The 20156-nt window shown below is 43.3% G+C and overlaps 1 protein-coding gene across 2 annotated transcripts in view; it reads left to right on the forward strand.

Moving 5' to 3' along the window:
* The window catches only part of Cers6 (ceramide synthase 6), a 231728-nt gene that overhangs the window by 68621 nt on the left and 142951 nt on the right, over positions 1 to 20156 (forward strand). For both annotated transcript variants that reach the window (XM_032903424.1, XM_032903425.1), the window contains exon 3: positions 1675 to 1805. In XM_032903424.1, the coding sequence (XP_032759315.1) occupies positions 1675 to 1805 (131 nt within the window). The remainder of the gene's footprint in view (positions 1 to 1674; positions 1806 to 20156) is intronic.

Below are 20156 nucleotides of genomic sequence, written 5' to 3' on the forward strand. Positions count from 1 at the left end.
TTTAACAGAATGGTAGTATAACCCATATATATATATATTAATATATATAATATAACAATATATAATATAATATAATATATATATATTACTTATTATAGGCAGCGACTCCCCTTGCTCTCTCATATTTTCAACTAAGAAAGACATAAAAGGAGATTTATATTCTCTTGTTATTACTGAAAGGAACTCAGACACATGCCCGGCTGAATGCCGGCAACTGCATTTATAGACACAGGAGGAGAACACTTTGTAACCGGATGTCATTCGCTCTGCTTTCGGAGTATGTGTATCTCATTTAGTTCAGGCCACCACAGCAGACCGATTGCCTTAGCAAGTGACTTATTTAGTTCAGGCCACCATGGCAGACCGATTGCCTTAGCAAGTGACTTAAGCAACAGACATTTATTTACCTTTCTCACTTCTAACGTCAGGAAGTGTGCAATCTGGGTGCCGAGAGTGTACATTTCTTGGGTTTTCGGAGGGTTAGGAGAGAGCAACGGAAGGGATGGGGGAGAAGGTTGGGGGACAGAAGGCAGTGGAGGAAGGAACAGCAGCCAGATCTCAGGAGGAGAGCTCTGTCTTTGTGACCTGGTCTCTCCCCTAAGGCTTCACGCCTCACTCGGTGAAAGGTGAGCTGTACGAGACGTCCCTGGAGTTGCTGAGATGCTCCTCTGTCGGCTTTTCCGTCTGGGGTGCACATCCTGTCACAGCCTGCTCAGTGGGTCTTCTCCTCCTTTCTGTTCTCTTCCTCTGATCATCAGCAAACAGCAAGGAAGAGCGGAGCTGTCTTGGCCGTTTTGTTGTACAGTAGTGGGTTCCTCTCCTGTGATTGTCAGCAAGAGCTTCTTCAACATGTGGAAGAGGTGGGAGGGAGAGAAAGAAAACAGATGACCGGCCCTCAGTTTAACATGTATTTCCAGTCTTTGCCACAGTCCCCTGTAGGTTGGTAAACTGGTTCCCTTTGTTTATACTGATGAAGAGACCAAGGCTCTTGAGGGGCTAAGTGGGGGAGGAGCTGGGTCTGTGTCTATTACCAACGCCATCTTGTCTTTTTCACCACACAAGTTCCAGTAGGTGATATGTAGTGTTAGGAAGACTAGATGTGTGCTGAGGTGAAAGGGGATGACAAAGGAAGCTAAGGAGAGGAATATGTGGAAAATGGAAGGAAGAGGAAAGAAGAGGTGTGTGTGGTACTAGAAGTGACACCTTAGCTGGTACATTGTGGAATTTTCTGTGTGTGGAGTTTTTTGTTTTTTCTTTGTCTTTTCTACATTATCTGTTCATAAAATATGTTAATATACCTTTCTCCCTACGAAGGTGAACCATTTGATTGGTGTCTCTGTAAATTCTGCCCTTGAAGGCTGATGGAGCTGACTTAGCCAGCAGACTGGTTCACCCTTTCTTGGTTGCTGGTTGCTTCATAAGAAATATTTGCTGATGAGAAAAGAATACAAGCACTGGGGCAGGATTTTTATTTCTCTGTCTTGTTTCCTAAGGAATAATCTAGTAGTTACCTTTGTTCAAGCCTTCAGTGGATAGACTGGATTCTCAGTCACAAATACTGAAATGCCAGCAGAAGAAAATAGAGAGGAAAATCCAACCATATGCAGGATCAGCCCTGTATGTGATGTAAGTAAAGATGGGTGAAAATGGCTTCTCTGGTGCCTTGTTTCACAGCATCCTGATGAGAAGAGATTGGAAGGGCTCTCCAAGCAGCTGGACTGGGATGTTCGGAGCATTCAACGCTGGTTTCGACAAAGGCGTAACCAGGAGAAACCCAGCACTCTGACCAGGTTCTGCGAGAGCATGTAAGTTCATGTCTCCTCTCCTCTTCTGCCCTACGTTTTTAAAGGAAAAACCTGCCTTGTTCTTTATGCTAACCCAGACGTGGAAAACAACAGATGTTGGCAGACTCCAGCCCCCTTATGAAGCATGACATCTGGTGGGAAAATGGATCGGGAAAATCTGAGGAACAGTAGTTTGTAAGGGTTTGAGATTTTCATTGTGGTTCCAATAAATAAACTTAACCTCCTAATGTAACTTCAAGGAAATATATTCAAAGGCGTGTCGTGGTGTGTTCAGCCAGTCATCTTTGAAGTACAGCATTTAGAGGCACAAAATGCTTCCACATTTTGAATTGAATCGACAGAATTTTATCAAGGCCTATTTCCCACTAGTAAAAACTAAGATTTTTAGCATGTTAATCAAGGAGTAATAACCAAGTCCTGTACTCCTAGAGATTTAAGAAATAGCTATATTCTATTTCTGTATGCATTTTAATGAGACATTGCTTGACAGTAAGGGATATAATGAAAGTCTCTTCTGTTTGCAAAATTTGAATTCCGTGGCTTATAGACCGTGTGCTAATAAAGCTGTTAAAAATACTACAAGACAATGGCAGGCAGAGGGCTCTATGGGTAATCTGAGTTGAGACCCCGGGTACTCATGTAAAAGCTGAGATGGCAGTGAACATCTGTAATAATAGCACAGGGGAGGCAGATCCTGGAGCTCGGTGGCCAAGTCTAGTATAGATAAATGGATGGGTTCCAGGGTCTTCCAACAGAAAGATGATGGAGGATGTCACTCTGGCCAGATATCTACTTCTGGCCTCCACATGCAGGAACAAGTGCACAACCCATATAAACACTTTCTCTCTCTCTCTCTCTCTCTCTCTCTCTCTCTCTCTCTCTCTCTCTCTCGCACGCACGCACGCACGCACGCACGCACGCATGCACGCACGCACGCACAAGAAGATGCACCGTACCTTCAGACCGTGACACTGAATACATGTAGGAAAATCAGTTGACTGTCTCAACATCGTGCACCTATCCAGCTGAGGCGAGACAGGCCCTGTGTGCTCTTCATCTGATGAATGTGGTCATTGCTGGGTATCCAGCCCTTTCTTTGGGGCCTCCAGCCGGACGCCCTATTATTTCAATAGTAACGTCGCTGGAAACAGCCCTTGTTCACTGCTCTTTCTATTTTGAATTCACGTTGTGTTTGCCATTTCAGGTTTGTCTCTCAATTAGCCAAAAAAAAAAAAAAAAAAAGTATTTTGACGTGGCATGATGAACACTGAGGGGATGAATGAGATGCAGAATCATACCATAAGTTCCTGCAGCTGGGTAGATGTGAAGAGAATAAATGGGAACATCAGGAGGACAGGATATTTATAAAACCTCGGGGGAGGGGGGACAGCTAAATAGACACGATCTGTGAAACGCTTCTCATTCATAAGCTCAGTACCAGTTCCTGTCAGGATTTATGCATCCAGGGCTCCAGTCGTCAGCTGGAATGGTTTCCTGACTTGGTCTCGCCCCATCTCCCAGTTCCCTGAGCTCTATCACTGAACCATAAGTCTAAGCAAAAGTCAGATTGGATGGTAGCCTATCCTCTTAAGTCCTGTGCTCTCTCTTCCTGGTCCAACACGGTGCAGCCTCACCTATGACTGATCTTACAATAATTTTCTTTTAAAACACAGATGTGTGCAGTCACCAGTCACCCAGGGATCTTGTTAAGCTACGGAGTCTGATTCCCTGCGTGTGGATAGGCAGCTGAGATTCTACAGCTTTAACAGGCACAGTGGCCCTTGATGCTGCTGGCCCATGCACTACATTTTAAGTAGTGATTCATTGCCTGTGTCTTTCCTTAAATTCACGGAGTCTTTACCTGTGTACCCAGAGAGTTGTCATGTTGCCTTTACTTAGAAAGATTTCTAAATGAGGGCTAGAGTTGTGGCAGTGGGCAGGTGTAATGGAGAAGGGGAAGTGTGGTAGGAAGCTCACTGCACCTGCGTCAAACAGCTAAGACCTGAGTGTGTATGCATAGGTCCAGGATAAATATTAGTCAGGTATGTATGTTAAGTGAATGCTGTGGACAGTCAGGAACTAAAGATCCTAACAGAATGATCAACTCTTGGAGGCATGTAGACCTTTCTGGGGTGACCACAGGGTCCATGTGTATGACCCAGTGCTGATGCGCTCTTACTGGACACTACTCTTGACTTCTAGCAGTAGTTCTCTATTTCCAGGGACTGTTCCCATGTTTACTCTGAGTTCCTACTGTGGATTCCAACGCATTTCTTCTCCAGATTAGTCTCCGGCTTCTTTCTTCCCTTCCCTTAGTCTCTGTAGAAACCATTTCTTCTCAAAAACTGTTTCCTAAGCCATATGTGTCCAGTGCAGATATTTCTACCAAGGATGCATTCCTCTCCCTGCAGCATCTTGTGTTGCTGCCATAACTCCCAAAACACCATTCTAAAATAGTCTGTCCCCACAGCCTGTCACTCTAAAACTTTGATGTTTTTTCTACAACTGAAACTTGAGTTCTAGGCTTCTTATCTTGATAGCCAGAGGCTGGGCTGTAGGTCAGTTGAAGCAGCCTCCTTCTTCCATAGGGTTGGGCTTTTACTGCCATGCCTTTTTCATGTGTCATATGCAATACTCTTATCCTACAATGCCCAATGCTTCTGGTTGCACTCTGTCCATCCCCTACCAATTCCTCAAATCCTAGGCACAGACCAAAGTATAGCCTGTCTTATGGGTTCGGACTGAGCATGACTTCTTTCAAATTCTCAAAGCATTTAGTGCAACTGTTGATGTTTGAAATGGAATCTCCTCCTACTTTGTGTGCTACCTTAACTATTCTTAATCTCTTCCTTGTATCATAACTAACTGCCAAGAAGTACAGGACCACACACATTCTTCCCAGTTTTCCCCATAACACAAAGACTCTACCAGATATTCGTGAACTGATCATGGTTTAAAATGGCATCGTCCTGGAAGGAGTCACTGATCTCAGTTACCACAATGGCCCCACAACCAAAGAATGCTTTTTACATACAAGCCTAGAGTAAATACTTTTTTGGGTAATTTTCTGATTCTGGAAAACTGGATGTAAATTTCAGAGACAAACTCTTAAGGGCTGGGTGTATAATATAAGCCTATATAGATCTAGTTAGTCAGGGAGCTGGTGTGAGAGCATTCATGTAGCCTGGGCACTATAGTGAGATCCCCATCTCAAACAAAACAAAAAAAATTCAAAGGAAATAGTGATACATTGGAGAACATAGAATACGATGAGGGATAAAATAGAATTACATTAGTCATGTGTGCACATCATTATTTTTAACCTGTTTAAAAAAACTGATCCAGAGGAATAGTTGTCAACCAGGGAAGGTGTACGTTTTGGTTTCTTTGTTCTGTTGGTTTTTGTTGTTGTCAGTTCAACACAACCTAGAGTCACCCGGAAGATGGAATTTCAAGGAATTGCTTCAATCAGACTGACCTGTTGGCATGTCAGTAGGACGTTTTAATTGTTAATGGTTGATTGTGGAAGGGTCCAGCCCACTGAGGGCAGCACCATTCTTGGACAGGTAGTCCTGAGTTATGTACAAAAGCAGGTGGAAACATCCATGGAGACCAAACCGTCAAGCAGCATTCCTTCATGGTCTCTGGGCTGCATTGGTTTATGTCAACTTGACACCATGTAGAGTCATCTGAGAGGAAGGAATCTCAATTGAGAAAATGCCTCCATAAGATCTGACTTTAGGCAAACCTGTAGCACTTTTTAAAAATTAGTGATTGATAGGGAGGGCCTAGCCCATTGTGGGTGGTGCCATCCCTGGGCTAGGCTGGTGGCCCTAGGTTTTATAAGAAAGCAGGCTGAGCAAGCCGTGACAAGCAAGCCAGTAAGCAGCAGTCCTCCATAGCCTCTGCCTCAGTTGCTATCTCTAGATTGCTGCCCTATATGGGGTCCTGTCTTGATTTCCTTTGGTGATATGGAATTTAAGCCAAATAAAGCCTTTCCTCCCCCATGGTGTGTCATCACAACAATAGCAGCCCTGACTAAGGCAATCTCTGATTTAGTTCCTGCCTCCAAGTTCTTGTCTTGACTGACTCTAGTGTTGAATTGTGATTGGGAAGGGTAAGCAATATAAACTCTTTCCTGTGCAAGTTGCTTTGGTCAGATTATTATCTTAGTAACAGAAAGCAAATTAAAACAGATTGGTATCATAAATGTGGGAATTGTAGTAATAGACTTGACTGTTCTTGGGAGGAAGCTATTTTGTGTAACCTTGGAAGATAATGCTGAGAGATATGCAAATTATAACAATCTTGTTAAGTTAATAGGGAACTTTGATAATCTATTCTTCAAGGACTCTATTGTGCTGCCCATGTGCTATGTTTAAAGAATTAAGAATCTGGTTGTGTTCAGCTAGGGCTAAAGAATCAACTATGATTTACAAGAGCCCGACACCACTGAAAGTGAAACCTTTACCTTTGCTGGTTAACAGGTATTAAAAAATCATCTATGATTAGTTAGAGATTAACATCACTGAGGTGAAATCTAGGAAGTATTTCCTCAGAACCATCACACAGAAGCTGTGGTCTAGTGGGGAACCAAGGCTGCATCTCAAGTTGGTATTGGAACTTGGTAATGCGTAAGAGTCTCCCACATGATACTGGTTTTGAAGGAATGAAGGAGTCAGAGGGAGTAGCTGAGGCTTGGCACCATCCAGGGTTGGAATCCCTGTGGGGAGGCCAAGAGGCCATTGGTGAATGTACAGCCTCAGTTTCAGTGGAGACCCAGAAATTGGACGGCTAAAGCTTGGTACCTTAAGAAGCCAGGAGATCATAGATGAAGGTTTAGCCTCGACTGGAGTTGGGAGTATCATTTTGGAGTTTCTGGAATGATGATATAATTGCTAAGGATAACAGCAGTATAGAATGAGTCAGCCTGAGCCTACAAGACAAGCCATGTGTGCTGCAAATTGCAAATCTAGAGAAATGGAGAGCCAAGCCAGTTAGACCCCAGAAGATCTTGAGTGAATCCTAAACATCTGATCTTTTTGCACTTTTGACTTTGGTTGTTCTTTGATCTGATTGTAATTGTGCCCTCTTTCTTCCCTTTTAGAACTAGAAAGTATATAACTTATTTTTGCAGGAGCCCATAATTAAGAGACTGGATACTTTTAATTAAGATAACTTGAACTTTTAAAGTGTTGAAAAAATTAGGCTATGGAATTTAAAAAGCTGGATCGTGTTTTACATTGTAATATTAACATGAGTTATTGGGGACAAACGACAAAGGAAAGGTTATGGGTTTGTGTGCTGAGTTGACCAGGAGCCAGTCATGCTGGTTAGTTTTTTCAACATGGCAGAAACTAGAGTCACCTAGGAAGAAGGAACATCAGTTGAAGAATTGCCTATATCAGATTGTCTTGTAGACAGGTGTGGGGTTGGTTTGGAAGGGTCCAGCCCACTAAGTTCAGTACTACTGCAGGGCAGGTGGTCCTGGCTTATATAAGAAATCAGGCTGAGCAGTCCATGGATGGAACCTCTATACTCTCTACTTCCCTTGGCATCTCGAAACTCCTGCCTAGTCTTCTCTCCATGGTGGAATGGAAAGAGTAAGCCAAATAAACCCTTTTGCTCACATTGCTTTTGTTCAGTATTTTGTGTGAGCAACAGAAATATTTTATCATCATCTAGTGGACTTTCCAAATGTATGTGTAGGCCTTAATCCAGGGTGTTTGGACATGTTAATTTTAGAATGTGTGTCCTAAGTGCAAGAACATTCTCATTTATCTCCCTTCCCTAGTCTGTCTCCTGGTTTAAAAAAAAAAAAAAGATGACTACTATTCAGAACTAAAATCACATTAGAAAGCTGGAGAACACAAATTTGCTCTGTGTGTTTGTGTGTGTGTGTGTGTGTGTGTGTGTGTGTGTGTAGTATGTATATGTGTGATATATATATGTATATATATACATATATTGCATGCATATATGTAGTTTTTCTATTACATTACCTTTTATTTAAGGAAATATGGACTCCCTTCAGGTGCCATGAAGCATAGTTACTAGCACAGGTCAGGGAGTAAATATCATCCTATATACCTTTAATTTAAGCAGTATTTAATTGATTGAAAGGATGAACTTGCTATGTGATAACCTTAAAATGCAGGATGAAAAATAATCACGCATCAAAGATTAGTAGTAATAATTACTTTAACTGACTGCCCCCCTATGACTTTGAAGACCAGAACTTTAGGTTCTAGAAAATGATGGGGAACCTCAGACTCCCATTAGGAATTCTATCTCAGAATTGATATGGATTAAAATCACCCCAAATGCCCCTGTTTCTTAATACCATCCTGGAGTGGCAGAGCCTTGAAGTTATGACCTTGTTTTTACAAAGAAGCCCTGTGATTTTCTCAATATGTGATTCCACTGGATTTGGGAGAACTTAACCAATGATAATGAGGGCTTAATCAGTTGCCTTCATGCCATCAATTTGGTCACTGTGAGTGAAATTGCTATTTTATTTGGATAAATGAACAGTGCTGTCTTGTGACCTTAAAGAGGAAATGGAACTAATAATTGGAGTGGAGGAGCAGGAGTCGAATCGTACAGGAAACAAGAAGTCAAATCTCTTAGATTCTGTAATGTGAGATCATCTGAGTACATCCTATGGTAAATACCTCTACCACATTTTCATTACCACATATTTGTTTGCAAACACCTTAACAAAATATACGTGACCTATTTCCGTATCTCCCTTAATCTGGGAAGAAGCAAATTTTACCAGAGTTAAAAAACCCAGAGTTATTTTTTCACCCTATATGCAGTGAATATCCTTTATAAAATTTAGTAATGAAACTGGCATTTCTTTTTACTTTGTTATACAGGGTCTTATGAAGCTAATGCTGGCTGTGAATAATGAATACAGCTATTTTTATTTATTGTGGTCAGTGCTGTTGTTGCCGCACATAAAGTTGTGCATATGTAGAGAACCCAGGAGGCTGCTTTCCCAATGACGATAGGGTCTTTTCGTTGCCTGGAGCTCACTGAATAGGTTAGACAGGGTCTGCCTTTCTCTGCTTCCCTGCTGTTGGAATTATAACCATGTGCTAGCTACCATGCTCAAGCCTTTTAATATGGTTATTAGAAATCCAAACTCAGGATCTCAAGGATGTTGCCAACTGGGCTGTCTAGCCAGCCCATTCTGGGCAGGTTTTTGTTTGTTTGTTCATTTGGTTGAGTTTGGTTTTCATTGTTGTTTTCTTTTTTAAGACACAGAAATAAATTATTGTGATGTATAACAATGGCATCTTTTATCTTTTTTCTTGAAGTATTGGTTGTATAATTGATAATGTTTGGATACTGATCTTGAGTCTAAACAAAATCTGACCATACAATTGGAATCTTTGTTCATGAAAAGCTCAGAATTGAACTGTCTTGTTGCCTTTATGATGGTGGGAGTGTTTTCACAGACATGAAACAGTCACTGGGTGGCTCAGTACCATCATCCAAAGCACATAAATGCCCAGTATTTCTCATAACATATTTTATAGTACCTTTCAATGCTGTTATTTTAAATACTTCACAACATATAGGTTGTGTTCAGGTCAGTTTTAGTTTGGGGACAGAAGTGGGCAGACTCTGACAGACATAACTGGAATATAAACGCTTAAGAGCAGGGTGGGTTTTGTCACAACAGCAACTCTGCCATTGTGGCTCAAGAGGAGATGGAGACAGTACGGATGGGAAGAGCTGGCTTCTAAGAAAATTAACTTTATTGATATTGAATTGTAAGTATATCATTTTCATATTATGAGACATTAGGTTTCTAAGCCCTTTCAGCCATTAAAAACTGTAAAACCCATCTAAGCCCTTGGACCATACTGAAACAGACCATTGGCTGCACCCAGCCTGACAGTCTGTAGTTCACTCTGTTCCGCCTTAGGATTGTAAAACTATACTGGTGTTTCACTTGGCAGTCTCTAGACAGATAGTGTGGTCCCCAATGTCTGCCACTTTCCTACATAGGAGCATCAGGACGTATCTGGTAGGATGCCAGTTACCATTATTCCTGCAACATGGTGTCTTGAGGGTACATGGCTGTGTTTAGCCCAACCTAGCACCCAGGGAAGCTGTTAATGTCCTCACTGTTAACGTCCTCCCCACTCTCATGGTGGAAGATCTGAAGACTGATAGGGTGGCCTATCAGTAGTATACCCTCCTACTTAGACTCTCATTTTAAGCCTGCTCCTTCTTTCTGTTCTAGACCTGTGATCTGTAGTACAGCAAACTCAGGCTTTCCATTTGGATCAAGTGCCTCACATTCTCCATGCCAGCTGGCTATGCATCTCACTCACGTGTACTGGCTAATTGCAACAAACCAAGCTTCTGTTAAAAATACCGAACAAGGCGTGTACCTTGGTCAGCTGGCTGCATGTTTGGTATGTTTGTGCTCGGTCCATTGGTTTCACTTTAGATTAAAAATTAGTAACAGTCTTTTTGATACTGATTCTCAAATAATTATATCCAATATGGAAATGGATAAAGACAAAGAAGAGGAATAACCAAATATATTAAGGCTAATATATTCACAATGAATGTTGACCTGCCAGGTTTTTGAACGTATAAACCATTTCTCCTTTTGCTTTTAATCTACTTCAAATATATAAATTTATTTCTGGTTTAGAATAGTCCCAAAGTCAGGACAATCAATTTTGGTTATGAAGCATATGTATATATATACATATATATATAATGAATATTTATATATATATATATATAAAATAATCATTAAAAATTAGAAGCCTATTGTCCAGAAATAATTATATATCATTTAATACTTCTGTAGTATCATAGTTCATACATGTGCCTACATACATATACATGTGCAAGCAGTGCCGTGTATGTGTGTTTGGTATGTAGATAGGTACTCTAGATAGATGGTAAGGAAAAAGGGAGAGTGATGGACTGTCTGTGGGCCAGTTCTCCAGCTTCACCCCATCTCTGCATCTCCACGCTCTCCTCGTGTTTGAAGAACTATGCTTGAGTTAGTGTTTGATTGAACTTGCCTTGTCCAACTGCCTGAAGGGAGCTGTGGAAACTCCACATCGCTTGGCTTCAGGATCTGTGAATCATCCACCTCTGAGTGTCGGTGTAGTCCCTTGTGTGTTGATACGGCATACTCGTCTCTACAAACAGCTACAATGTAAAGTTGCATGACAGGACAAAATAACATAAGGCATAGTAACACTTTATCAACAATATGCTGAAAAATGTAGACAGCTAATGAAAATACCAGCCCAGTTTCTCACACGTTAACTGATTAAGAAATACTCAACTACCGTAATAACCATGACACTTTTTCTTGGGAAAGCCCTTGAGTTTGCTTGTTGATGTTGGCATTTTGGTTTGCCTGAGCTGCCTTACGGAAATACCACAGATTGAGTGGGTTGAACAGAAATTATTTTGTTGTAGCCCTGGAGGCCAGAAATCTGACGTCAGGATGTATTGAGTCTGGTTTCTTCCAAATCTTCCCTTGGCTTCTACTTTGAGGAATTCTTCTGTCTTTTCAAAAGGACACAAATTAAACCAAGCAGAGTCCGACCTGCATGGGTCCATTTAGCCTCCTTAAATGCTATCTACAGAGTGACGCACACCAGGAGCTCAAGCATCCACAACAAGTGTAGGAGGCCCACTGGTCAGACTATAGAAAGGGTCCCAGACTGGGAGATACTGGGAGATGACTGAAGGAGGTTAATTGAGATCAGAGGGCAAATCCCAACCTCTGGTGGATATGATGTGATGCGCGCGTGCATCTCCCTGAGCCACTCTGCTCTGAACAGTGCAAATTGCTGCACTGTTTTGGGCAGAGGAAGTCATATGCGAATAGATATGAAATTCATGTCAGTGCTTACATGGGAACACATACCCTCACAGACCTCACAGAGAAGCTCATGGAGTGGACCATGGAGCCAGACAGTCTGAATCCATGCCTTCTTTTAAATAAAACCCATGTGGGACGTTTACAAGAGGAGCTTGGCAACTCTGAGCCTATTTATGTATAAAGTGTGTGTTTTAATAGTGGCTACCGCGTACAGTTGAGTTCATATGTAGAGAGGTGTGTTGCACCTAATGAATGCAGTGAGTGTGAGTCCCTTTACTGTTGCCCATTTTCTGCCATTAGTAAGGCTGAGAGAACGTGTGGAGTAGCAAATAGCTATCTATCACTCTTTTCCACAGCCTGCCCTCGCCAGCGGGCTCCTTCAGAACCACGGCTACCTCACTTAAAAGAGGTAGCTCTGCTGATGTGTTTGGCAAGGAAGAGACAAGGACAGCAGGCTTTCAATTTACAAAGAAGCTGTTGTGTTCTGTGCAACCCAAGGAGGCAGACTCCACATGAGTCTGCAGAGCTGTCGACTGTGGCATTACACACACACACACACACACACACACACACACACACACACACACACACACACACACACACACGAGGGGGAAAAAAAAAGATACAAAACCAGTGTGAGACCAGAACCTCAGCACCATCGGCTTGCTGCTGTGCATGAATGTGACAGAAGTGGATGAAAAAAGGTGTCCTACTTCAGCAGGGAGCGATGCCTGCTGTGCGTGCAGAAGCCAGGGCTTTTGAAGCACCACATGAGAAATGTCAGAACATGCAGTGAATCTCTTTGAACCGCAGAGGTTTCAAATCTGCCCAAGTGATTCTGAGAGGACACAGTTTGCCTCTACCAGGAGGGAGGAAGGTGCCCAGTGGCCCTGGCCTAAGTAGAGCCTCCTGTGCTATGGCAGGACAGTCTGAGTAGCCATAGCAGGTCAGCAAGGCTTCTGGAGACAGGCACGTTCTGTTTAATGTAACCATTATCCGTTCTAGGGGCTAAGGAAGCAACGTTCGAGAGAGTTTGAGGGTAGGAGTCAGATGCAAGTGGTTCACAGTCTTCCTCTGGCCCTGTTACCTTGGTGAGTAAGTTCACTCTACAGGATGCTGCTGGTACAAAAGGGAAGCAGTAGCCTCCTAGTCAGAGAATGCTGCTGCAAACCAGTGGGATTGTGTGTAATGTGCCTGTCGCTGTATCCCTGTCGCTTTCCACTGGGATCACAAAGCTGAGCAAGCAAAAATTTCTGAGAAGCCAGGCAGGCCTCGTGGGGGCAATGGATTCCACTTATTAGCAAAGTTGTTCAGCATCTCAGCTAGGCTGTCGTTACCTGGAGTTCTTAAGTGAAACACCTCCTCTCCAGTGCCTTACTGTTGCTTCAGTTGTTATTCTGAATTTTGTATCCTAATTTGCCATCAAGAAATCTATTTTTAAGCCAGACCTGGTGGTACTTTCTTTTAAAAAATGTGGACTGTGCTACTTTTCAAATTTTATTTTATGTGTATGGGTATTTTGCGTACATGCACATCTGTTTTCCAAGTGTTTGCCTGGTGCTCTGGGGGCCCAGAAGAGAACACTGGATGCCCAGGAACTGGACTCACAGAGGGTAGCGAGCTGCCAAGTGGGTGCTGGGAATTGAGTCTGGGTCCACTGGTAGAGCAACCAGTTCTCTGAACCACTGAGCCTTCTCTCCAGTCCTGCAGCACTAATTTGGAAAACCCAGGTTTAGGAGGCTGCATCAGGAGTACTGTGAATTTAAGGGCAGCTTGGCTACACAGTAAATTTGAAGAAAGCCTGGGCTACATTGTAACACCCTATCTCTCAAAGCAGCAACAACAAAACCAAAAACCAGAACAAGGAGACAACGAACTGATTTGTGTTGTGGGAAGGGAGGCTCCCTGTGGTTCCTTCTCAGCTCTGCCTTCCTTTCTTTCTTTCCCTCCCCCTTCCCAGGGGCAGATGTTTTGTCTTTCAGTGTTTAGTTACTGTCTGGCTGTTCCTTGTCCTCCATAGTAGTAACCAGTAGTAACCTTGTAGTAACCACAGACTCACTACAGATTACCTTGTGGCATCCTTAAAGACCCTTCAGCCGTGCGGATGTGACTGATGGTCTTTGGAGTTGGCAAGTAGACCATGAATCCTGAGGTTTGAGCACAGTCCCTGGTAACTAAAGAAAGAGTGAATGTAGGGGTGCAGAGGATAGTGGGTGCAGGATGGGCATTGCAACGGAGTAATAGGACACATAGCTGGATCTCAACTAGGATTTGAGCAGATTCCAGATGATTTCTAGGGAAGACAGGTGAGATTATTCATGGGCCCTTCCAAATTTGAGTTGCCAGTGTGCTGTGTGATAAAAATTTAACTAAAAGAGAATCAGGTGAACCGCTTCCAGTTTAAGTGCAAACTGAACTGTTGGCAAGGTCTACAAAGCTATTGTAATTTGAAAATGTTAAATGTGTTAGAATTTTAGAGTTGGCTACTGTTGCTTATCTGTGTATGGTATCTTAGCAACTGTTGTTTGATGGAAAGTTGTTTGCTGCTCCTCGGACTCAGTTGCAGGAAAGTTAGGAGCACCGTTCAGCAGATCTACTCTGCCGGGAGCTATTGGTGCAGGTGCACACATACTGGCCTGCATCATCCTAGTCTGGTTAGAGTTAACGGAATTCACATTGAAAAGCACAAGTCTCAGTCGTACTGCCTAATTCAGGAGGGCCCTGCTTACTCTTCTGTGTAGGCACCGGTGTCATGAAATCACATGTTTTGGGGTTCAGCATCATCTGGCAGTGTCTTACTGATGTCATAGGCAGTTAATGGTTGCCCAGTCCTTGCATCTTGGGAAGAGGAGAAAAGAGATATTCATGAAGCAGGGTGAAGATGCTGTGGTGAGGTTCCTGAATGAAAAGAACACCCTTTTGTAAGATATTAGGTGTTTTATTTTAAAAGCACCTCATACCCAGGAAGACGCTGGGAGGGAAGTGGCCCAATGCCAGAGCTTGGATTTGCACCCAGCTCTTCCTATGTGTGAGTGATGGCTCAGGAGTTTTATATGGAATTGTGATCAGAGCTGATACAGGAAGGAGTGGTGTTGGGCTTTATTTGCTCGCAGCAGATTCCTTCCTCTCATGCCCAGGTGATGGATTCGCTCTACAGAGCGAATCTCTAGCCAAACCCACAAGAAGTTAGCTCTGTCGAGATGGTGGCTGATGTCCTCCTCATTTTTAGTGTCTATCTCTGCTATTCAGTTGCCTGCATCCTGGGTCCTGGGGTTGTATGACATTTACCTTTGCTCCTCCATGGCTCAGCACCATGTCTGGCACTTGGTATGATTCCAGTCAATATCTCTAGCATGAGACAGGTCTTTTGGGCTCCAGGAACGGCTTTGAACCTTTGGGGACTAACAAATTGGCTTTAATTGGAAAAATCTTGAGTTTGTCTTTCAGATGGTTCTGGGGAAGGCTGGCCGGGGAAAGGGGAGCAAGTGGGGAGGGCTTTCTGCCTGAGAGGTGAGTTCGAGGATGATGGCAGTGGTGGATAGAGGACTGAGAAAGCACCGGAAGGTGCAAAGGCTGCTCCGGGGAGCAGAAATCATGATGTGCTCAATTGTGCAACTGCAGTGAGTGTGCAGAGGGATGAGCAAGGACAGACAAAAGGCAGCCGAGCCCTGCTTGACCTGCTCAGGCTGTGTCCTCTCAATACTGAGGGCTACCTGCTCTTCTGCTTCAGTGTCCCCACTTGGCCTGCTTCCATAGAAATGCCATAGTTACTGAGTGTAGCTCACTTAAGGACAGAGCTGGTTTTGCTTTATCTCATAGCAACCTACGAAACATTCTTTTTTAATAAAACATTTTGCTCATTAAACAACTCTCTCTCTAGTGAACATATTATCAGTGGAGATTTTGAGTAGGTACCTTCCTGGCCTCGTGTGGTCTTCCAGTTTCTTCTGAAGTAAAACGAGGCTATATTAATACACAGGACATGATGTTCCTCCGTATCCCAGAATTTACACACTGTAGACACTGAAAATTGAGCATTGAAAGGTCAAGAAGATAAAACTAAGTTAAATTGTCATCCTACTGTTAGCTCTACTTACTGTGTCTTGTTCATCCAGGCGCTCTATCCATTAGGCAAGAGAGCCAAGTTATTGTGTCATTTTTTACAGGATATAGGACCAACGATGATGAGTGCAGTACTGCTAAGCCAGGTCAAACAGCAACAAGAATAAAGTTAAAATGAAAGTGTCCAAGCCAACCCCAACAACAAACCCAAGGCACACGGATGGGAAAGCATGGGTCTCGTGAATACTTGAGAGTAGGAATGTACTAGAAATTCCAGAAGAAATCATGGACTCTCCGAATAGAATTTCACCCACTTCGTTTTCCCAGGGGTTATGAGAAAGAGGGTCAGCCATACAGCAGGAGCCTGATGCTTGACACCAAAATCACTAGATTAGGATCAGAGTCCCAGGAGCACCCAACCGTTCTTGTGCATGGGTTCTTGCTCATGTTGTGCTGATTGAACTAGCAAATGAGATTCAAGAGCACCAGATTTAGAAATCAGCGAGGAGCGATCTCTGTATGTGTACAGTATAATGCCTTCGGGGAGCAGAATCGGTTTTGAAGCATGCAGCCTGGGGTCCATGTCAATTTACTAACATAATTTCTGTCACCATAAGAACCTGTTTGTGCCTGGGGAGCCCTGTGCTGTACAAGTGACTATCATGTAAAAAGATTTAGCCAGGCCTTCCTGTGATATCTGTGTCCATTACTGGTGCAGATGCTTGGAGCACCAGTGAGTCTGGGATACCATACTGACTCAGGATCCCTCGGTGAGCTGCCTTTCTTCTGTTGTTGCTTCTCAGTGGCTGGGTAGAGGAGATGACTATGGTAGGACTAGGTGAACAGCTGGAGGGGGAATAGTAGAAATACTTTGGTTTCTATCAAGTCCAGTGCAGTGCCTGAGGAGCAGGACCCTGCAGAAGAATGGAAGGAAGTGGCCTTGACCATATTGTGTGGATTAGGAGAGGAAGGGCTGAGAGCTGAGGCAGCACTTGTTAATGACCCCACACGGGTCTCAAGAAACAGCCAAATGCAAGTCTTCTAATGCTGTGCTCAGTTGCTCTTTTCATTGACAGTCTCTTCTTCTTTTGGGTGTGGAGATAATGCTTCTCAGGCTGGGGTTGTAGCGCAGGTGTTACAGTGCTGGCCCAGATGCGTCAAGCCCCAGCGTCCATCCGAGTGCCTTATAAACTGGAGGTGGTAGCACATATCTAGGACACCAGTGTTCCAGAAGTGGAGGCTTGGGGATCAAGGTCAACCCTGTGTAGCAGATTCAAGGCCAGCCTGGGTGACATAAAACCCCGAAGAGGCTGTACTTTTCATCTGTGCTTTTCCCTTCTGTCAGAGTTTGAGGCATGGAAATATGTCCAACTTGAACCATTTTCAGTTCTAAAATGGGACACGGACTTAGATGCATCATTTCCGTTTGATTGATTCAGCAAGAAAATATTGTCTCCTCAATAATTATGAGGCATGTACATGAATTCTGGCTGAGTGCATGATATGTAAAATCTAAAAGCATCCCTTCTATGGCTTTCAGTGTTTTCTCCAGCACTTCGGGGCCCGGGTGAGCATTTTTTGAGTGTTTGCTACATGTTGGGCTCTCTGTCACTTGCTAGGCCAGAAAACAGGATCTCTTCTCTTGACAGACAATGGTATTACCTCCTCAGTTCACCCCTAGATATTAGTTCTTCAGCTGTAACACAGGGCTAATAATCTCAGAAACCTAAAAGAATTGCTGTAAGGATTTAGTGCAATAATTCATAGACAGCACCGAGCCTAACCCCTAGCAAGAGCTCAAGAAAAACAATTACTTTTCAGTTCCAATTTTCCAGTATTAAAAGTCAAGAAAGTGAATGAAATGCCCATATCTAGTCAAATATCATTCCAGGCTTTGCTTCTGTCCTAGAGTACACACTACTGCCCTGTGCTCTATTTGGGCTGTATTCGGTCAGATCCCCAGGTGCCTATAGATGCAACCTTCTGGTAGGTTTTGTTTTATAGTATGTTTTCTCTTTTCAGAATTGCCTACAGGCATACATGTGTTTTGATTTTAATCATATTCACCCTCCCATTCCTCTCCCTAACTCCTAGATCCACTCTCTATCTCCATGGCCCCCCATTCCATGTCCCCTTCTCTTTTCTTATAACCCACTAAGTTTGGTAGCTTCCTGCTGCTGCTGCTGCTGCTGCTGCTGCTGCTGCTGCTGCTGCTGCTGCTGCTGCTGCTGCTGCTGCTCCTCCTCCTCCTCCTCCTCCTCCTCTTCCTCCTCTCCTCCTCCCCCTCCTCCTCCTCCCCCTCCTTCCCCCCCCTCCATCCTCCACCACCACCACCACCACCACCACCTCCCTCCTCCCAAAAGTTGGGTTGTTGAGATAAGAGAAAAGACATGATTTTTCTGGCTTATTCACTTCTTAAGTGGCATGTAATTTGAAGCTTCAATTCTTTGTCTAAACACAAAAAAAGGTTTGTGTCTCGGGCACAAAGGTCAGTACCTGGAAGGGGCGAGTTTCTTCTCTCCCTTTATGTCTCTACCATTTATGTACGTTCACCCTTAGTTTTTTCAAACTTAATGTGGGTTAAAATGGTACCTTAAATTTAAAATGAAGCTGTACAGTTGTTCTAATCAGTTGTTTTGCAAGTTCTTAGTGCCAGCTTTTATCAAGAGTTATTAGCGAGCATTATAGAGACTATCATCTGAAACAAAAATGGGTGTTATTAGGGAAACTCTACTCTTGAACTAGTTTTAGCATTTGCTAAGAATTTCATGAAGCTCGCTGACGATGCAGTTCTTACAAACTGTTCACGATAGCGGGAAAACCAATGAGTCCAGAGTACCCAATCCACTCTTGTTACTGTGTTAATAGGGCTTGTGTTTCGGGGGAAGACGGAGTAATCTCCCCTCTCCCCTCGTCCTTATGCTCATGATGCCTCCCCACTCCAGCCTAGTGTGTCCCTCTTCCTCCTCCCTCTAACGAGACTCAGGTCCGCCTCATCGTACAAACCATGGTGAGCTACTGAGTACTACTTTCTGCCGTGCACAGTGCTAGGTGTCCAGAGAGGATCAGACTTGGAAGCAGATCCTCATGACCTCAGCTGGCCCACAAAGGAGGCATGTCCTTCTCCAGGCATGAGGAACACATATTTTGTGTATCATGCTCTGCTTATAATTGATAACAGTAGCTCGCTACTCTTGCTTGACATTTCCTTTTTGTCTTCTAGACTATAAATTCCTTCCGGAATGATGATCCACAGAAAGATGTAGTAGTGTGATGAGCATTTTAACAGCTTCATGCTGGCTGTGTTCACCTTGAACTGGGGGCATAAGGTTGAGGACAGAGGTCAGATGGGTGGGTCGCTAGGGTTACAGTAGTGGAAGGGATGCAAAGAAATGATATTCAAAAACTTATGAATAACAATTATGCTTTTGGTTTCCAAAATGTGCAAGTGTAAAAGGAAGATGGTGTTTTTGAATATCAAGTCTTCACCCTCCTAGATCCACCGAGTGGCGTGTGGATGTTGGTTTTACCTTTAGATTGTTTCAGTGAGTTCCTTTACAGTCACTTTACACACATTGTTAGACTCTGCTTCAGCATGAGTCTCGGAAAATGTGAACACGGTGCTACATGAGCAGAATGCTGGCATCGAGGGGAATCTAATGTGTCACTCCGTTCAGATCTGTTATATCTGTTCAGATCTGTTACACCACCCCCCACGTCCTTTATATTTGCATCTATTTCTGGGATGACCCCAAAATATTTGTTAGAAATAATCCAGACAAGCTTAGTTGTTTACTGTGAGGAATAATAAGGACTTCCAAGTAACCACTGGGTTTAACCGTAATAAACAGTTTAAAAGAGTTGTCAGGTACTGATCTGTAGAAGAATTGGAGAGGAATGGGAGCTTGGCTTTTCATTTTGGTCTTAGTAAGTTTGGGAAATATTTGGGAGCTTCATGGGGAGGGCTGCCAGCAACAGCTGGAAGAATATATAAATGATTTGGGGGAGATTTGGCCTATAAAAAGAAATCCAGCAAGTAGGTAGCACTTTATTTCCTAAGATGAGAGAGGGGGGGAATAATAATAATAATAATAATAATAATAATAATAATAATAATAATTTGGGACAGATGTGAGAACTAGCCCTGAGACCCAGTTGAGTGGAAACACCAACCTAGGAGACTAGAGGAGAACCTGTGGTTGGAGAAGAAGGTGCGAAGGATTGGCTGTGTCCAGTAGTACTGATGTTGGGTCATACCTCACAAGTCTGTGTTGTCTGTCAAGAGCAGTTCATTTGAGGAGGGCATAGAGAACCACACACTACCACAGGGCTTAAGAGAAAAAGGGAGAAAGTGTAACTATGAGTGCCCAAGAACATCTTTACAGCATGGAGATTCTGAAAAAGAGGGTGGT

This window comes from Rattus rattus, chromosome 5, assembly GCF_011064425.1.
Source record: "Rattus rattus isolate New Zealand chromosome 5, Rrattus_CSIRO_v1, whole genome shotgun sequence".
In the NCBI taxonomy this organism is placed as follows: Eukaryota; Metazoa; Chordata; class Mammalia; order Rodentia; family Muridae; genus Rattus; species Rattus rattus.